Below are 14,841 nucleotides of genomic sequence, written 5' to 3' on the forward strand. Positions count from 1 at the left end.
CAGGCTTTGGATAAAGAAATAACGAAGTACAATGATTGACACTTGACACAAGACGGAGTAAGTATCACAGTAAGATGGTGCTCACGACGGATTCATCAATTGAGTGGGCATTTCCCAATGTTTTGCATTTTCTCGATCTAGCATTCTAGACCTGGTGAGTTCTTATGAACAGAAGGGTGATTGCAGCGAAGATCCAACTTTCAGGACTCGTGCTTTTCGTTATCCAATATTTCTTGCTTGATCGCTGTATCGAAAGTGTGTAATGTGTGGTTAGTGGAGTGCGTTCATCCTTGTCCACCTGGATTGATTCACCATTCGAGGTCTTCGCTTGAGTCTTCTCGGAACGCAGCTGAGTTGAGCGGTGGCTCGTCGTACAGTCTTCCTAGATATGGTGTAGGCTCACTGGAACTTCGACGACGCTTGTACCTTGTGGTTGGCAAGTCGTCGTCTGCTGGGTAACCGTCTTCTTCGGATGATGTGGCAGCAGTGCCATTTTCACTGCTTTCAGTGTGAGTGCCATTGCTGCCTGATGCTGCCTCGCACCCCGAGCTCATGCCTTCGCTTCCGTCATCTTCACCTGCTCCCGACTGTTCGTCGGAGTCTGTGTCAGGGCTTTCTGCATCCCGAATCACAGTATCCTCGCTGGAATGGCCGTCTTCGTGAGCTAGCTCATTCTGCAGAGTCTGCTCCTCGCGCTCTTCCTGTACCGTGACCGCAAACCAGTAGAGACCAGGGCAAGTCACTTCCAGACAGGTTTGCATGACATCCAGCTCAGCCTCCGAGAGTGGTCTGTCCTTGATGATCTGCTTGATATGGCCATGAAGAGGACCAATGCAGTCTTTGATCTGAAGAATGACCAAGACCTGATAGACTTGCACAGAGAGACAGAGGTCGGCGGGTAATTCGAGGAAGATCTTCTTGCCGTTGCGAGTACGGTTAATGGCGCAAAAGACATATCTCAAGGCGTTGGGCTGCATGTAGGGATGGTTCATGGCTGGGCCGAAGGCGAGTTGGATGAATCTTTTTGCTGGGCTGCGGTATGACCATGTTAGGGGGCATACCGACATCGAGTAACGACCGAATGCCGAGTGCTTCTGGAAGGCGATAGGATCCAAATCACGGAAGATGGACTCGGAAGTTTGGCCGGTGGGGTCCATCTGGTAGATGTCCAAGGTGTATTTCATGATCAAGACTTGCCTTTGCGGAACGGGTGGGTATCCGAGAGGCGGTCCGTAGAATTGGGAAGGTGCGATGGGTGTTTGTTGAACGGAATAGGAAGGAACGACGGGCCGTGGCGGGCGCCTTATACTTCTTTTCTGCCCCATGTTCAGGCTTGTGCTTGTCATGGGCGCGGGATCTGATCAGAAGTCGTTGTCGAAATGTGATGAGGGAGGTACTGCATAGTCTTGCTGATGACAATGAGGTGAGCGTGGTATAGCGTACTTACACGTGCTGTCAGGTGCCAGGTAGGTTCGGTCGATACTATCTTGCGTAAGAGGTGTGCGTGCGTGTGATAGTCGGGCGTGCTGCTGAAAGTGTCGAAGTAGTCGTGTTGTCTCAGAAAGTCCCCGGCAGATGTTATCTTGTGCAAGAGGTAGATGTTGGTGTGATAGTTGAGCGTGCTGTCAGAAGTGTCGAGGTAGTTCTCTTGCCTCAGATGACTTTCAACTGATGTTTGTTGGAGGAGAGCGAAGTTGTGGGCGAAGTTGTGATGGTCAAAGGTGAAAAAAGGACAATACTATGTCTGCTGATTGTCTCGATGGGAAAGTTCTCTTGATCTCTCTGGTCCTTCCTCAAGATGTGGATTTATTCTTGCAATTGGATGGGGTACTTTGAGGTGCGAGGACTATGTGAGGAGGCCCCCAAGTAGTGTCGATAAGGTATCAGAGTTGCGGGCTCTCGATGGACGTCTTGGCAAGTAGCAATAGACTACTGAGTTTTGATGTGCTGGTGAGAGCTGTTCTTGCGTAGCTGGAATGTCGTCGGTATTGGATGGTTGAATGCTGTGATTGACTCTCAATGGATCCCTCAGGTGACATGGAAAATTCTCTGCATCAACATGTATGTCACCTGTAGCCGCGCATCAAGAGGAGATAGACGACGTGTTGGTAAGTCAAGCGGTGCCCGAGAAGAAGGGTGCTGGTGCTCAAGAGTCGAGAACACGGAAGGTTGCAAATCACCCAGTAGTAATGCAGCGTGGGGAGTGTGTGGTCAATGACTAGTACCGATGGAGTAGTCCGAAACACTCGTTCGCTTAGTAAGCCCAGACGTGTTTGGAAGGCATATAAACAAAGCTTTCACCCGGACTGATCTTTTCCCTGTGTTGCAAAAACATTCAAGAAAACGTGAGTCACTTCCTAGATCATCTCTTCACCCCTTCTTACCTCTTCAGCATGCCAAGCAACAGCAACAACAACAACAACAAGGCCACGGCCAACAACAACAGCAACAAAGACCCTGGGGTCACCCACGGGCACACCCTCTTCCGCCCTCGTGCCGTCGACACCACCGACGAGGAGATAGCTCATCTCCGTGCAGAGGGAAGGGAGAGGGTGGCAAGAAGAGAGCAGGAGCAAGCAGAGACCGAGGCCGCCAACAGGGCCGAAACCAGGTCAATGGCCAAGGCCAGAGTAGAGAAGGAGTCTGCTGCCGCCAAGGTCAAGCAGGAGGAAGGGGTGAAGGTCAAGGAGGAGGAGAAGTAAAGTGTGTCATTGTTTCTATACTATCATCTTGCGCATGTTTACTGACAGCACGCAGCAACGACCAGTATTCTGGATGGTTCTGGAGGTGATGATGGCTCTGCTATGGGCGTGTAGGAGTAGCTGAAATGATACCTTGGATGCTCACTGCTTCTTTCGTCCCTGTGCAATCTGTGAACTCGTGAATGCTCATACATGGATGACAGGAATCCCCTTTGCTCAGAGATGACAGGCACAGATTGATGACCTACCTGCAGCCCGAGAGTCCGACGATATCGTGTATCCAATCGCAAGCTAGCCTCTTTCGTCAATCGACGTGACGACGCGGAATTCCCGTCAAGTGAAAATCGTTCACCATCCCACGTGAGATAGTCCTGCGCAACAACAAATTTTCCTTTCTTCCATCAACTACAACCACACCACCATCTGTAGATATGGCAGACCACGCAAAGCAAGTAAGTCTAACATTGCCTCTGCCTCGTTTCAATCTGCGCCCGGCACTGACTTGCGATCGTGCAGACCCCCGAGTACTTCCAAGCAGGACTCAACGCCAGAGAAATGGCGCATATCTACCACGACAGCGAAAGAGACACCAAGTACTACGTCCAGCACGGCACGCTACCTCAAGAGCTTGTCATCCCAGCCTGGGACCATCTCGCCATTGGTGAGCCCCAGGCTGAGCCCAAGCATGAAGACTTTGCTTCGACCGCCCCCGAAACAAACAACAACTCGCCTGGTACTTCTCGAGGACCTGTTCCTGCCCTCAAAAACTCTGCTAACCCCCCTTCAGCTGCTGACCCCAAAGGTCCTCGCAGCATCACAGAGCTGCAAGATCTGCGCAACATTTCCGATCACGGCTCGTCAACCTGAGACATCGTGTGGGAGTCGCGGCTCATGATACTGGGGGCATGTACTATGTCTTCCGTGGCAAGAAGGATGTGCATGATGGCAGGAGAGCAAAAGGGAGAAGGAGGAGCATCGGGAGTCAGGGGGGAGCCTGTTGCAAGAGACCCGATGGCCTGGCTCGAACGCCTCTACCGGCTCAAGGTCTCTGCTGGCAACAAGGCTGATGGCTAGAATTGATGCGTTGCTTCGGATCGTACAGAAGTCGAAGAACCAGAAGAAGAATGGATGAACGAAAGGATTGATGAATACACGGCGAAGGGGACATGGGAGAGGACTCAGAGACACCGCGAGAAAGGCGATGATAGATAGCACGACAAAGCAGGTAACACTTACCACTGCCTATGATACACGAATACCAACACTCGAAGCCCGATCGTCTCAACGTACTATGCAGTCGTGCAAATGCATTGTCTATCGTTCTAATCGTACTGCGGGTCCTGTCCTACTGGATACATCCCATCCTACCCGCCAAGGCTGCAAAGGCTGCAGAAGCATCATCAAAATGCAAGATAATCTTGTCACCGGCGTAACTGTCCACAGAGAGTACCCTTTAGTCACCACTCTCAGCGGCAATGGATCCAGAGCATCGAACTCTCTTGCATTCTGACAACGAGCTAAGCGAACAAACCGTCTGTAGAAAGCCAACATGAGCCTTTGGATCCAGCTTCTCCCCTACCGCTTGCAAGGCGACATTCGTAATAAGAAAGAAAGTCCCCTCTTACTCTACATTCCATCTTACCGCCGAAGGATGCACTACCTCTCAGTCACCATATATCCAACCAACAAAACATCTTGCAATCCCACAGCTAACTGACCCCACATTCTGCATATGTGAAATCATCATAAGCATTCGAATCCAGTGTAAGTCCCCTCTGTCGATGTTATCGCACTCGTCTAAGAATTGTTAGCGCATGCGTACAGCGAGGGGGCGGCAGGGTGAAATCAACTTACCCATCCCTCCGGCATCGAGATGGTACGTGCAGCGGAAGCACAGGAAAACGAGCATGACCTCAACAGCACTGATCGTGTCACCGGCGAGGAAGCTAGGCTCGGGCGAGTGGGCGGGGGAAGGCGAAAGAGAGCGGCATTTGAACACTGAAAGTCGCTGCGCTAAGCGGCGAGCTTCTCTTCTTCACGACGGCGACCACGATTGGCCTTTTCGGCCTCTTCAGCAGCGCGCTGGACAGCATCAGCGGCTCGACGCTCACGGGTGCGGCGGTCGAGGTCGCAGGCACGACAACGCTTCTTAGAGTCAGGACCATAGGGGCGGCGGGTGCGGTTTGCCAGCGAGACACAGTCGGACGAGCGAGGGGTGACAGTGCCACGACGGCGGCGAGCAAGGTCAGCACTGGAAAGCAGGTCATACTCCTCCTGGTTGCGACGGAGGGCGGCGAGGCGGTCCTCCTCGGCAAGGCGGTGTGCACGACGCGGGAAAAAGAACACACCGGCATACCAATCCTTACCACCTATTCTGCTATCGCAAATTTGCAAACATACACCCACTTCCCTCGTCCCTTTGTTTTCCCAACCGCCCTCAATATTTGCCCAGAGTAAGCGCTAAACCTAACGATCATCTGCTCGATCCCTCTTTTCGACACCAGCGACAATCTCTAGGCCAGAACCTGGGTCCCATGCATCCGGTGTCCTTGACGTCAGTGATCGGTGAAGGTGCCATCATCATAACTGCGTACAAACCCAGCAGTAAACTATACATCTCACTCCCTAGATGTCTACCACCACCACCACCATACCCCGCACCCTCCTCTCCCTACCCTCCGAGCTCGTCGAGCAAATCCTCGATCGCATGGCTCCCTCCACCCTCCCTGCAGTCCGTCAAACCTGCAAAACCCTCGCCTCGCTGTCCGCCACCTCCTTCGGCAGCAAAGTCTTGGCTCAGGTCTCTGTCGTGATGGCCAGGGAGGCACTGGAGGGCGTGATCTCGTTGCTCTCGCACGAGGTCTTCGGCACCTTTGTGCAGAGACTCGTTTTTTTTTTCGCCGCTAGTGTGGAAGAGAGGGTTACGCTGCTCATGGCGGAGATCAGGGAGAGGGGGTTCAATAGGCGGAAAGGCATCGAATTGCCTTTTCGAAGACCACACTGTTGTGACATAATTTAGAGCTGCGTGACCATAGAACTCCGAGATTATCGAGACATATCACAAGTCGTGGAAACCTGATCTTTGTGGATTTTGTGTTTGTGTGACCGAGGGGAGAGAATTTGATGTGGTCCTCGCATGTATGCAGGATTTCGGGAGGAAGCGGATTGTAAAGGTCTTAGGGAGGAGGGGTGTAAATTCATTGTGGGTTAAACTCGGCCAACGAGCCAGATCCTCGTAGCGTGCGCGGTGACATTAGGAAATCCATCGGAGCGAACGATTATTGCGACAGCGCTCGGCATACCGATGCAAGAAGTAGAGAGGTGGCTGACCTCGTAGCGAAATCTAAAAAGCGGCTCCATAGTGATGCGAGAAGTTGCTACAAAAGGTGCCGGGGCCGAGACTACGGAGAAAAGGAGCGAGGCGGGAGCATCTGAACTGACTCCAAGATTGTAAATTGAGAAGTGCTCTTGCAGCAAATGAGGGTCTGGCGAAAGATTGTGCAAGGAAAGTGATTGAGAGGTCTTCGAGCAGCAGAAGGTTCGATGTCGTTATGGATAGCTTTGCAGACGTGGGAAAAGAATAATGGAGACTAGGCAGTCGGCCCTCTTGAATTTCTGCGTCGAGGACATAGGTTGATCGAGTGAACTTGAGCCTGGGCATCTTCTTATGAAGTGTTGATAACCAGGGAATAGAGGAAGAGAAACAGTGACTCCTGTCCTTCAGGCATCATTCCAATTCGCATCCTCGCTTGACGAAGTATCAGCGGAGCCGTCTCATTCGAATGATCTCGAAGACGTGACTGATCCGTGAGTTGTCTTTGAATAGCTGGCCGTAGACCATCAGCCGTTGTTCCGACGGCAGAATCTTGAGCGAGGTAGTATTGAGATTTGGATCCGACATGTTTGGAAGCATGAAGAAGGAAGGCGGGTGTGTAGCAGCTTGCAAGGGAGATAGTGAGGTAATTGTGTTTGTAGTTGAGTTCGCGGCGTCATATACTCCAGCGCGGATTCGAGTCTGCAGCGACGACCGAAGTCCCGTCAGACAAGAATGAATGCTGTGCAGCATCTGCCCATATCAGAATCGAGGTATCTTAAAGTCTTCAGGAAAATCTTCTTCTCCTTCCCTAATTTTCGCCCAGTACTCCATCACTTTATCCGAATGAGCCTCGAAACCGACCATAATCCTGTCAAGTCCTTGCATCGAATAGTAGTCCAAGTCGGCCAGCCAATCTTCTGTCTTTCTTTGGTAGTATTGAAACCAGGCCTTCTCTGTCATCTCGTCCTTGTAAATACGAATCTTTGCTTTCTCTCGACGCTTCTTGGTGATGCATGTTCCGATATATCTGCGATGCGACAAAGTGATTTGATCAAATTGATCAAGCCAAGGTGAATAGGTTGATCCGATGAACGAGAGCCAGGGTATCTCGATATAATGAAAGGTTGAAGATTTGAAGAGGTAGGAAGTGGAGAGGACCTCATCCCGGTTTGCGACGAGAAAGAGATGAACCCGTCTCAGCAATACTGGAGTGGCCTCGTCGCGAATCCTTCTCGACACGGATCGTATGGAATCGTGAATATTTCCTTTGTATGGACAGATGGGTTCGTCGGCGAGGTGACCGTAGATCAAGAGTCGCACCTCTAGTGGCAGGACGAAGAGAGATGAGGCGGTGGATCCGTGGTGTGACATCTTCGGGAACTTGAGCGAGGCGTGCGACGAAGAGAGATAGAGAGAAAGAAAGGGAAGATCGAGTTGGTGCGTCAGGTATGGAATTTCCCGGTGCGATATTGAGCAAGTTCAAGTTGTTTGCTGAGTCACAGCTTGCAGCGCAATTTTGAGATTGCGAAGCAAACATCGTTAATCCGGAGGTGCGAACATGGCGCAGAGTAGTCCTTGGTAAAAGTTTTCTGAATCGAATTAACCTTCCGAGACGCAATAACCTGTTCAGTGCGAGGGTCAAACTCGGCTATGACCTTTTCCACACCGTTCACCGACCTAAGGATGAAGCCAGACATCCACTAGATCATGGTGGATTTGAAACGCTCCCCCAACTCATTCGGCTGGGTTGGCACACAGGTGGCGACATACAATCCTCCGTGTAGTGATGGAGGGTAACAAATTCAACTGCACACATTCTGTGGATGAGAAAACAGTCGAAATGGTCAAGTCATGGTGAAAGCCGTGACTGGTAGAACGCTTCCAGGTTATCCTGGTGTCCGTCTCGTGATCTGGCCAAGCGGGGGCAAGATCGAGGCGATAGAGATGTACTAGCGGTGGCTCCCTTTCGAGTTCGATCGTGCATAGTAGTATTAACATAGCTTCTTCGCAAACAATCCTCGAGCCTTGTCGTACCGGACGTTTGACGGTATTGGTATTTTCGGAAGACATGATAGACCACAATTCGAATTTCTAACGTCAAGACCATGAAAGACGAAACTAGTGAAACCATGCTTAAATCTCACGTGAGCCGGAGTGTTGACACGCAAAGAAAGTGCTAACGTTAGAACGATTGGCTGTTCACTTGCGAAGAAGGTGCATTGACATTCCGAGCACGTTCTCTCCAGATGATAGTCACGTTGCAAACTCTTGGTCAGAAGGCAAGATGCTTCGTCTGTGTGGATGGTAGTGGTCATGACTCGTAGTAGTTCTAGGTTTACCTCGTCATGGATGTGACTGCATACGCCGCGCAAAGGATGTTGCTCGATGCGCTTCAGTGGATCGTCTAAAACATGCCCGTAGATCATCAGGCGAAGCTCGGGTGATAATACAAGGAAGGCTGGAGATAAGAATTCTATATTGGAAGTCTGCGTACCATCCATAGCCTTGGGCGTAACGATGCCATTGATCTTGAGGTCAGGAAATATGAGAAGTCGGGAAAAGAGAAGGAAGACGACAAAGTGGAAGATCATGTAGTAGTGGCAGTAAAGAGTGATACTGCATGAATGATAGTCTTATGCGTTAGCATCGTTATGTTGGGCATGACCAAAACTTGTGCATTCTTCCAATTCCGCGCGAGATCAATCCTAGCATCCGAGGGCAGATGAAGCAAAGCGAAAGACTCATGAGTTCAAGCAAAGCAGCGTATCGTAACATGAAGAGCTTTGGGACGCCACATGTTGATTCAGTGCAGCTTCCAGACAATGAGTTGTCGTCTGGCACAAGTCTCTGATTCAACCATGACCCTGTTGATGCCTTCCACCGAATCGATCCTGAGATCAAGTGGCCAAGCGGCAAGCATGCCCTCGAAATCCCTCACTGCTAGCATTATGATATCGTCCGAGGGGCCTGGCTCAGTCCAAAGGTCCCAGAGATGGTAGAAGTTGTAGTTGGCTGCCTTTCCAAAGCTCAGGGACAGGGTGAATGGAATACGACATGGATTGTCGTTGCAAATCACCAGGAGACCGAATTGTCGGATACGGCCTGCTAAGCGAGTGTGATTTTTGCTGAATTCCGACCAAGAAATTATGGTATTGCTGGGGATGGGCCTGACGTGGTAAACGGGACGGCAGGTGCGAACAGTCTGGTCGCCAGAAATTGATTTGTAAACCACCATGATCATATAGCGTAGTGCCAGTGGAGTTGCTTCGTCGTGGACCAAGTGTGATACGTTGCGTAGCGAGTGACTCCGTGGCAGCTGGGTTTGATCCTCGAATACACATTTATAGACCATGACACGTAGTTCAGGCGGCAGGCTGAGGAACGGGAAGGTCTTTTGATGCGCATCCATAGTCTTGATGTGTAGCAATAAGAAACGTGATGGGCAAAGTGGTTGAGGATGAGCTGGCGTAGTCGCTGATGTAGATGTAGATGTAGAGGGCTGTGAACGGGAAGACGAAGTTCTCACAAGACTCACGAGCATCCAGCGCGAGGAAGTCGCGAGGCTGCCCAGGCCCCAAGCCCCACGTGGGAAATGGCCGAGATGGATCTGTTGCCCATGACCGACCTATCTCTTGACGATGAGTCCCATCGCCGGTCGGATGTGTTCTTGGAGGTCATTTCGACAAGGTACAATATTCCACTGAAAGACACAAAAGTCTTGCGAGCAGTCCTTTCCATGTCTTGGTTTCAGACGAGACAGATGTCACTCTGTGCGGTGTCGAGAATCGAGGTCGAGATCAAGGTCTCATTCTTGAAGCTGCTTGGCCGTCTGTTCGAATCGACATGGTTGAACAAGACACGTTGATGTCGAGTAGAGACAACAGGAGAGGACGAGATGTAGTCCAAGAAAGGAAGGAATACGAGTACGGGTAAGGCTGTTGGGCTGTTTCTGCGTGGCTACGTCAAGAAAGGTCCGTGCATTGACAATTGGCTTTGATTGTGGCAGTTGCAGCTTCCTTTCCCATTCTGGATTGCACAAAACATAACACGAGACTTGGGAAGGTGCGACACAAGCAATCTTGGACGGATATAACACCTCTCTGGCTCCTTCCTTCGAACCTGGATTTACTGGATCCTCGCATCATCGAACGCTCCCACGAACAATGGTATCAACGCGACGAGCGCAGACGAGCGCGACACCTCCGACGACGCCGTCAGCCGAACGAACAGCCCAAGTGTCGGCATCTGTGCCTGGAAGCAGCAAGAAGATGAGCAAGGAACTGCGTCGCCTGACGATTGATGCCAACCCCAGTCTTGGAGGAGTCGCCTCGTCATCGTCGGCAACGAGGAGAAGCCGGCGCAGCGGAATGCGACAGGAACTATTGCCCGAAACACAACAAGATCAAGCGCCACACCAGCTACTGCCTGAAGGAGGAGTCCTGTTGACACCGTCGCCATCCGATTCGCCAAACTCTCCCCATCTACGGCCGACCAATGAGACGTCCAACACCGACGCCGTTCATGAACGAGTGCCTTCTCCTGCCGTCAAACAAACACAAGCCCCTGCGCAGACCAGCAACCCTCAGGCCACTCCTTCGATCAAGTCACCAGCTCTCACTACCAAGTCAGCCGGCAAACGCAAGATTACCCAGTACTTCAGCGCCGTTCCTGCCCAGCTCAAAAGCAACAAGCGTCGCAAGATTGACGACTCGAATCTCGATCCGCCAACTCTCCAAGACACCCAGAGTGTACCCGAACTTCCTGTCACGGCACCTGTGCCAATCCCAACAGCTGCCAGTGCACCTGAGATCATACCTGATGTTGTGGAAGAGCCGGAGCAAAAGGCTGAAGAGCACAAGGATGAGCCAGTCGCAGAGAGGGTAGTGCAAGCGGTAGCAGATACCCCAGAAGAGAAAGAGCCGGACAAGCCACGAGAAGCAGAGCATGAACAAAACCACGCCACGGCTGAGGAGGACACTATCAAGGCAGAGGTGAAGAGTGAAGCGGACGAGAAGAAGGCGGCAAAGCGAGAACGCGAGTTGAAGCGTCTACAAATCGATGCCAAACCTGCTCTGATCGACAAACGTTCAAGAAGACAGACGACGCTTCCACTGGCTCGTGAAGTTCGCGACGTCAGTGAAGACACGCGACCTGTCAAACGTCAACGTCTCAGTCTCCCTGCTGTAGCTGGCCCTGCAACCGCACCCGAGCCAACACCCACTCCTGCAGAAGTGCCGGAACAGATACTGGAAGAGGTTGCCGAAGAAATCAAGGTCTCTGAGAATGTTCCACCGATCGAAGAGGTATTGGCCACTGCTCCAGAACCCAACCCACCTGTTTTCCCTGCTGGCACGGATCCCAAGCTGCTTGCATCTGGCGAGGTGAACGATAAATGGCTCACGAAATGGTTGGGTTACGTCGCCCATATCACTGGCGACGATGATACCTCCAGAATCCTCACCGAGGAAGACGCCAAAGAACTCATCAAACCCGATCGCAGTGAAGAAAGCGATCAAGATCGACACAAGAGGATCAGCACTGAACTTGACGTGGTGGCTGGCTGGGATAGTGCTGTGATTCCAGAAGAAGCCATCCAGTCAAGTCCTGAAATGCCTGAACCTGTCAAGCCTCCAATTAAGAAGGCGAAGAAACAGAGATTCAACCCGAAACCCAAGGGCCAGCCTTATATCCCAAAAGCCAAGAGGAAGGCCATGGAAGCCAAGGAGGCAAAAGAGAAGAAGCTGGCGGCCGAGAAAACAGAGGAACATGTTCAAGTCGCGCAACCTGTCGAGTCCACTTCCAAGGAGGTGGCAGCTTCTAACATAGTCTCGAAGGCGGAGGAGGTTGTTTCCACGCCAGTTTTGAACATTGAAAAGCCTGTGGCGAAACAAGTCGAGGCAGACTCCACTCCAGTTCTGAAGGAAAAGAAGCCGCCAGCAAAGAAAGAAGCCGAAGCTGCACCAACCGACTGGCTCACTGATTTGATGAACGCCACAGAAACCGTCAAGCCGGAGGAGGAACAACCCAAGAAGCCTAGGAAGACTTCCAAAGGAAAGGGAAAGGCCAAGGTCGTTTAAGAGATGATGATCTCCTATGTACTCATCGGATGGATTGAAAGCAGAGGAGTCAAGGCATTGTGGCATGAGGCGTTGTATTCTTACATTTTTGCGTAAGCATTGGCATTCTCTTTTTCTTGAGCAGCGGCGTTTCTGGCGTGCTTTCATATCATTGTTATCTAGCATTTCAATACTTGAGCATCTTTCATCACTCAATACGATAATATTCGACAATCCACTCGACTGTGCAGGGTCTGTCCTCAACCTGCCCACAATTGGCAGAAGGCATTTCCAAAGGTTTACTCTCTTGCCTCCTCATACCATCTTCTCATTCTCACTGACATGTCTGGCTAATAATCAAGCGTGAATGTTTGTCGAGATGGGATGTAAGGAAGCAATCAAGTCAGAAGCGGCCAAAAGATGTTTCCCGAGGGACAAAAGTCTTGGCTATTCTCAGGGTCAGAAGTCGTGGGGATTTCGACGCACCCGCTCCAAACTTTTCGAAAGTTGTAAAACTTCGTGTTTTTTGCGACATTTCGACTAATTGCGCAACACATAGTGGACTATATCATATTAAAAAGATAGTAGTTAGATGCTTGTAGTATATTCTATCATTGCGCTCTTTTTTAGCTTATCTCGTATTGTCGTTACTACGTAATCTGTACAATTAAGTAATGTTAAAATAGTCCAATTTGTTTGGATTTTGGCGAATTATTTGCCGTGCAAAAAAAGATTAAATCAAGCCGTATATGTCTTGCAACATATTTTCCTTCTATTATAGATAACCGCCGCAACAATGGCTAAGATCTAACCTAACCTATATAAGACTATAGAGAATACTATAAGCTATTATACACTTGATTTTTAAGTAGATATAGCTTAAGACCGTCGAGCTATTCAGGTGATAGTAGTCTGTTTCTTGTACACGAAAAAATGCATAACAAATCACTAGATATCTTTGTACATAGAGAACCTATACCTACTAAATTAGCACTTAAGGATAGAGCTTTCTATAAGCTATCGATGCGTAGAATTTGTAGTCATTAATCGCTGTTATGCCTTAGTTATCCATCAATCTTTTGATGAATAACCTAAAAGCCGTAAGTACAAAGTTGGAGCGGACGCGTCGAAATCCCCACGACTTCTGACCCTGAGAATAAGCTCAAAGGTCTCCCCACAATCGCCAGCAGCACACGCGCATCGCGACTTCCAGTCTCGAATCATCAAACAACTATCGTCGCATACCCGTCCAGGAAGGAACAAAAAGCAAGCATGGACTTCGACGACCAACTCATCGCCCAGCTAAACGCGCCCGAACATCGAACACCCACTCCACCACCTCCACCTCAAGATGCGACAACGACCTCCACCCCGCCAACCAACCCCACCACCACGCCCTCCCTCCCTCGCCCAACAATGACAGCCAAAGACGGCGAATCCTACTACATCAAACCCATCCCCAGCGGCCTCCGCGCCCCCTCCCTATCCGACCTAATGCAACTCTGCCACACCCACACCCTGCACCACGGCTTCGACGTTGTAAAAAAAGCCGGCGTCAAACCCACCTCGTCCAAAAACGGGAAAAAGACAATCGTCCCCAACGCTGCGTACTATAAATGGCACATCACTTGCGTGTTGGGTGGGAAGCCGAAGAACACCAGACATCTGACGGAAGAGCAGAGGAGGAGGGATAAGGGCAGTTTGAAAATGGGGTGTCCGAGCCGGGTGTGGGCTTGGGCTGTGGAAAGGGGGGAGCCGGATGGGGCGTGGGAGATTAGATGGGGGGATACGGATCCAGCGTTGCATAACCATCCGCCTGTTGACGTGCGCACGCTGCCGAATCACAGACGCAGAGCTAGGGAGGTTGATGGTGTGGCGGAGGCAATCAAGGAGATTGCGGCGAGTGGGGTGGGGAGGAAAGAGGGGTTGCAGAAATTGAGGAGTTTGTATCCTGATGGCCTGTTTAGTGAAAAGGATGTGGCGAATGAGTTGCAGAAGTATAAATTGCAGTTGAAGCAGCAGAAGGCTGTGGAGGAGGAAGAGCAAGGAGGTGGAGGGGAGGGTGATGAGGGACAGGAAGAGGATATGGAGGATGTGGATGAGGCTGAGATGCAGTTGCAGCAGCAGTTGCAGGCTCAGACGCAGAGGGATCATCAGCATCGACTTCAACAACTTCAACAACAACAGCCGCAGATGCAACAACCATCAATGCAGCATCAGCCTCAGATGCAGCATCAACCACAACATCAGCATCAGCAACATCATCATATCTTCACTCCTGGAGTTCCTGGTTATTGGTGAAGCATATCTGACCACGGCAAATTCTGCTTTCTGCTTACACCTCGATTCGCCCGATTATTTGATCTGAGGTCCCATCTTTTCGGACGCTGTTCGTGTTGCTTCGCCAAAATCAATTTCACGGCTCGTCCCTTACTGCAACTCAACCTCTTTTTGCCCTTCCCGCGGATACCCCTGCCAATGCACTGGCTCTGTTCTTTTCAATCACTGAGATACCATAGCTCAATATCGACGACTTTTTTACTCGCTCATACTTTTTCTTGCTTTTCTCCCTTTCGACGGGCTCGATGGTCATCACATCTGTCGTGCTTTGTCAGTAACTTTGGGATCAACAGCGAAGACTTTGCTTTCAAAGATGTCATATGCACAAAGGATATAAAGACACTGTCCTTTGTCACTTTGTTGCCATTTCTCTTTGTGAGTCTTCTCAATGCCTTGGTCGAGTAGAAGCTGATTGTTCTTCCTCTCC

At 50.6% G+C, this 14,841-nt stretch overlaps 8 protein-coding genes across 8 annotated transcripts; 4 read left to right on the plus strand and 4 right to left on the minus strand.

Moving 5' to 3' along the window:
- Positions 1-308: 308 nt before the first annotated feature.
- On the minus strand, positions 309-1,346 carry M438DRAFT_358023 (uncharacterized protein; the record flags this gene model as incomplete). The annotated part of the gene is made up of 1 exon (XM_029907213.1): positions 309-1,346. The coding sequence occupies one exon, from the start codon at positions 1,344-1,346 to the stop codon at positions 309-311; it is 1,038 nt and encodes a 345-aa protein (XP_029757494.1).
- Positions 1,347-2,393: 1,047 nt separating this feature from the next.
- M438DRAFT_367957 (uncharacterized protein) lies at positions 2,394-2,845 on the plus strand (the record flags this gene model as incomplete). Its single annotated transcript, XM_029908004.1, has 2 exons — positions 2,394-2,698; positions 2,758-2,845. The coding sequence occupies 2 exons, from the start codon at positions 2,394-2,396 to the stop codon at positions 2,789-2,791; spliced, it is 339 nt and encodes a 112-aa protein (XP_029757495.1). The 3' UTR covers positions 2,792-2,845.
- Positions 2,846-3,133: 288 nt separating this feature from the next.
- Positions 3,134-3,569, plus strand: M438DRAFT_358024 (uncharacterized protein; the record flags this gene model as incomplete). Its single annotated transcript, XM_029907214.1, has 2 exons — positions 3,134-3,154; positions 3,219-3,569. 2 exons carry the CDS (start codon positions 3,134-3,136, stop codon positions 3,567-3,569), a joined length of 372 nt encoding a protein of 123 aa, XP_029757496.1.
- An 853-nt stretch (positions 3,570-4,422) lies between these two features.
- On the minus strand, positions 4,423-5,193 carry M438DRAFT_78259 (uncharacterized protein). Its single transcript, XM_029910319.1, has 2 exons — positions 4,557-5,193; positions 4,423-4,499 (listed from the first exon to the last, which is right to left on the minus strand). The coding sequence occupies exon 1, from the start codon at positions 5,054-5,056 to the stop codon at positions 4,649-4,651; it is 408 nt and encodes a 135-aa protein (XP_029757497.1). The 5' UTR covers positions 5,057-5,193; the 3' UTR covers positions 4,423-4,499; positions 4,557-4,648.
- A 1,101-nt stretch (positions 5,194-6,294) lies between these two features.
- Positions 6,295-8,088, minus strand: M438DRAFT_408077 (uncharacterized protein; the record flags this gene model as incomplete). Its single annotated transcript, XM_029909933.1, has 2 exons — positions 6,295-7,389; positions 7,789-8,088. The coding sequence occupies 2 exons, from the start codon at positions 8,086-8,088 to the stop codon at positions 6,778-6,780; spliced, it is 912 nt and encodes a 303-aa protein (XP_029757498.1). The 3' UTR covers positions 6,295-6,777.
- A 1,156-nt stretch (positions 8,089-9,244) lies between these two features.
- M438DRAFT_252995 (uncharacterized protein) lies at positions 9,245-9,412 on the minus strand (the record flags this gene model as incomplete). Its single annotated transcript, XM_029899668.1, has 1 exon — positions 9,245-9,412. A coding segment is annotated over one exon (168 nt), but the record flags the coding sequence as incomplete, so codon positions are not given.
- Positions 9,413-10,051: 639 nt separating this feature from the next.
- On the plus strand, positions 10,052-12,315 carry M438DRAFT_348161 (uncharacterized protein). The gene has a single exon (XM_029906074.1). The coding sequence runs from the start codon at positions 10,182-10,184 to the stop codon at positions 12,093-12,095; it is 1,914 nt and encodes a 637-aa protein (XP_029757500.1). The 5' UTR covers positions 10,052-10,181; the 3' UTR covers positions 12,096-12,315.
- A 971-nt stretch (positions 12,316-13,286) lies between these two features.
- On the plus strand, positions 13,287-14,620 carry M438DRAFT_348162 (uncharacterized protein). The gene has a single exon (XM_029906075.1). It carries the CDS (start codon positions 13,347-13,349, stop codon positions 14,373-14,375), a length of 1,029 nt encoding a protein of 342 aa, XP_029757501.1. The 5' UTR covers positions 13,287-13,346; the 3' UTR covers positions 14,376-14,620.
- Positions 14,621-14,841: the final 221 nt, after the last annotated feature.

The sequence above is a fragment of the Aureobasidium pullulans genome (genome assembly GCF_000721785.1).
Source record: "Aureobasidium pullulans EXF-150 unplaced genomic scaffold scaffold_19, whole genome shotgun sequence".
Lineage (NCBI taxonomy): Eukaryota > Fungi > Ascomycota > Dothideomycetes > Dothideales > Saccotheciaceae > Aureobasidium > Aureobasidium pullulans.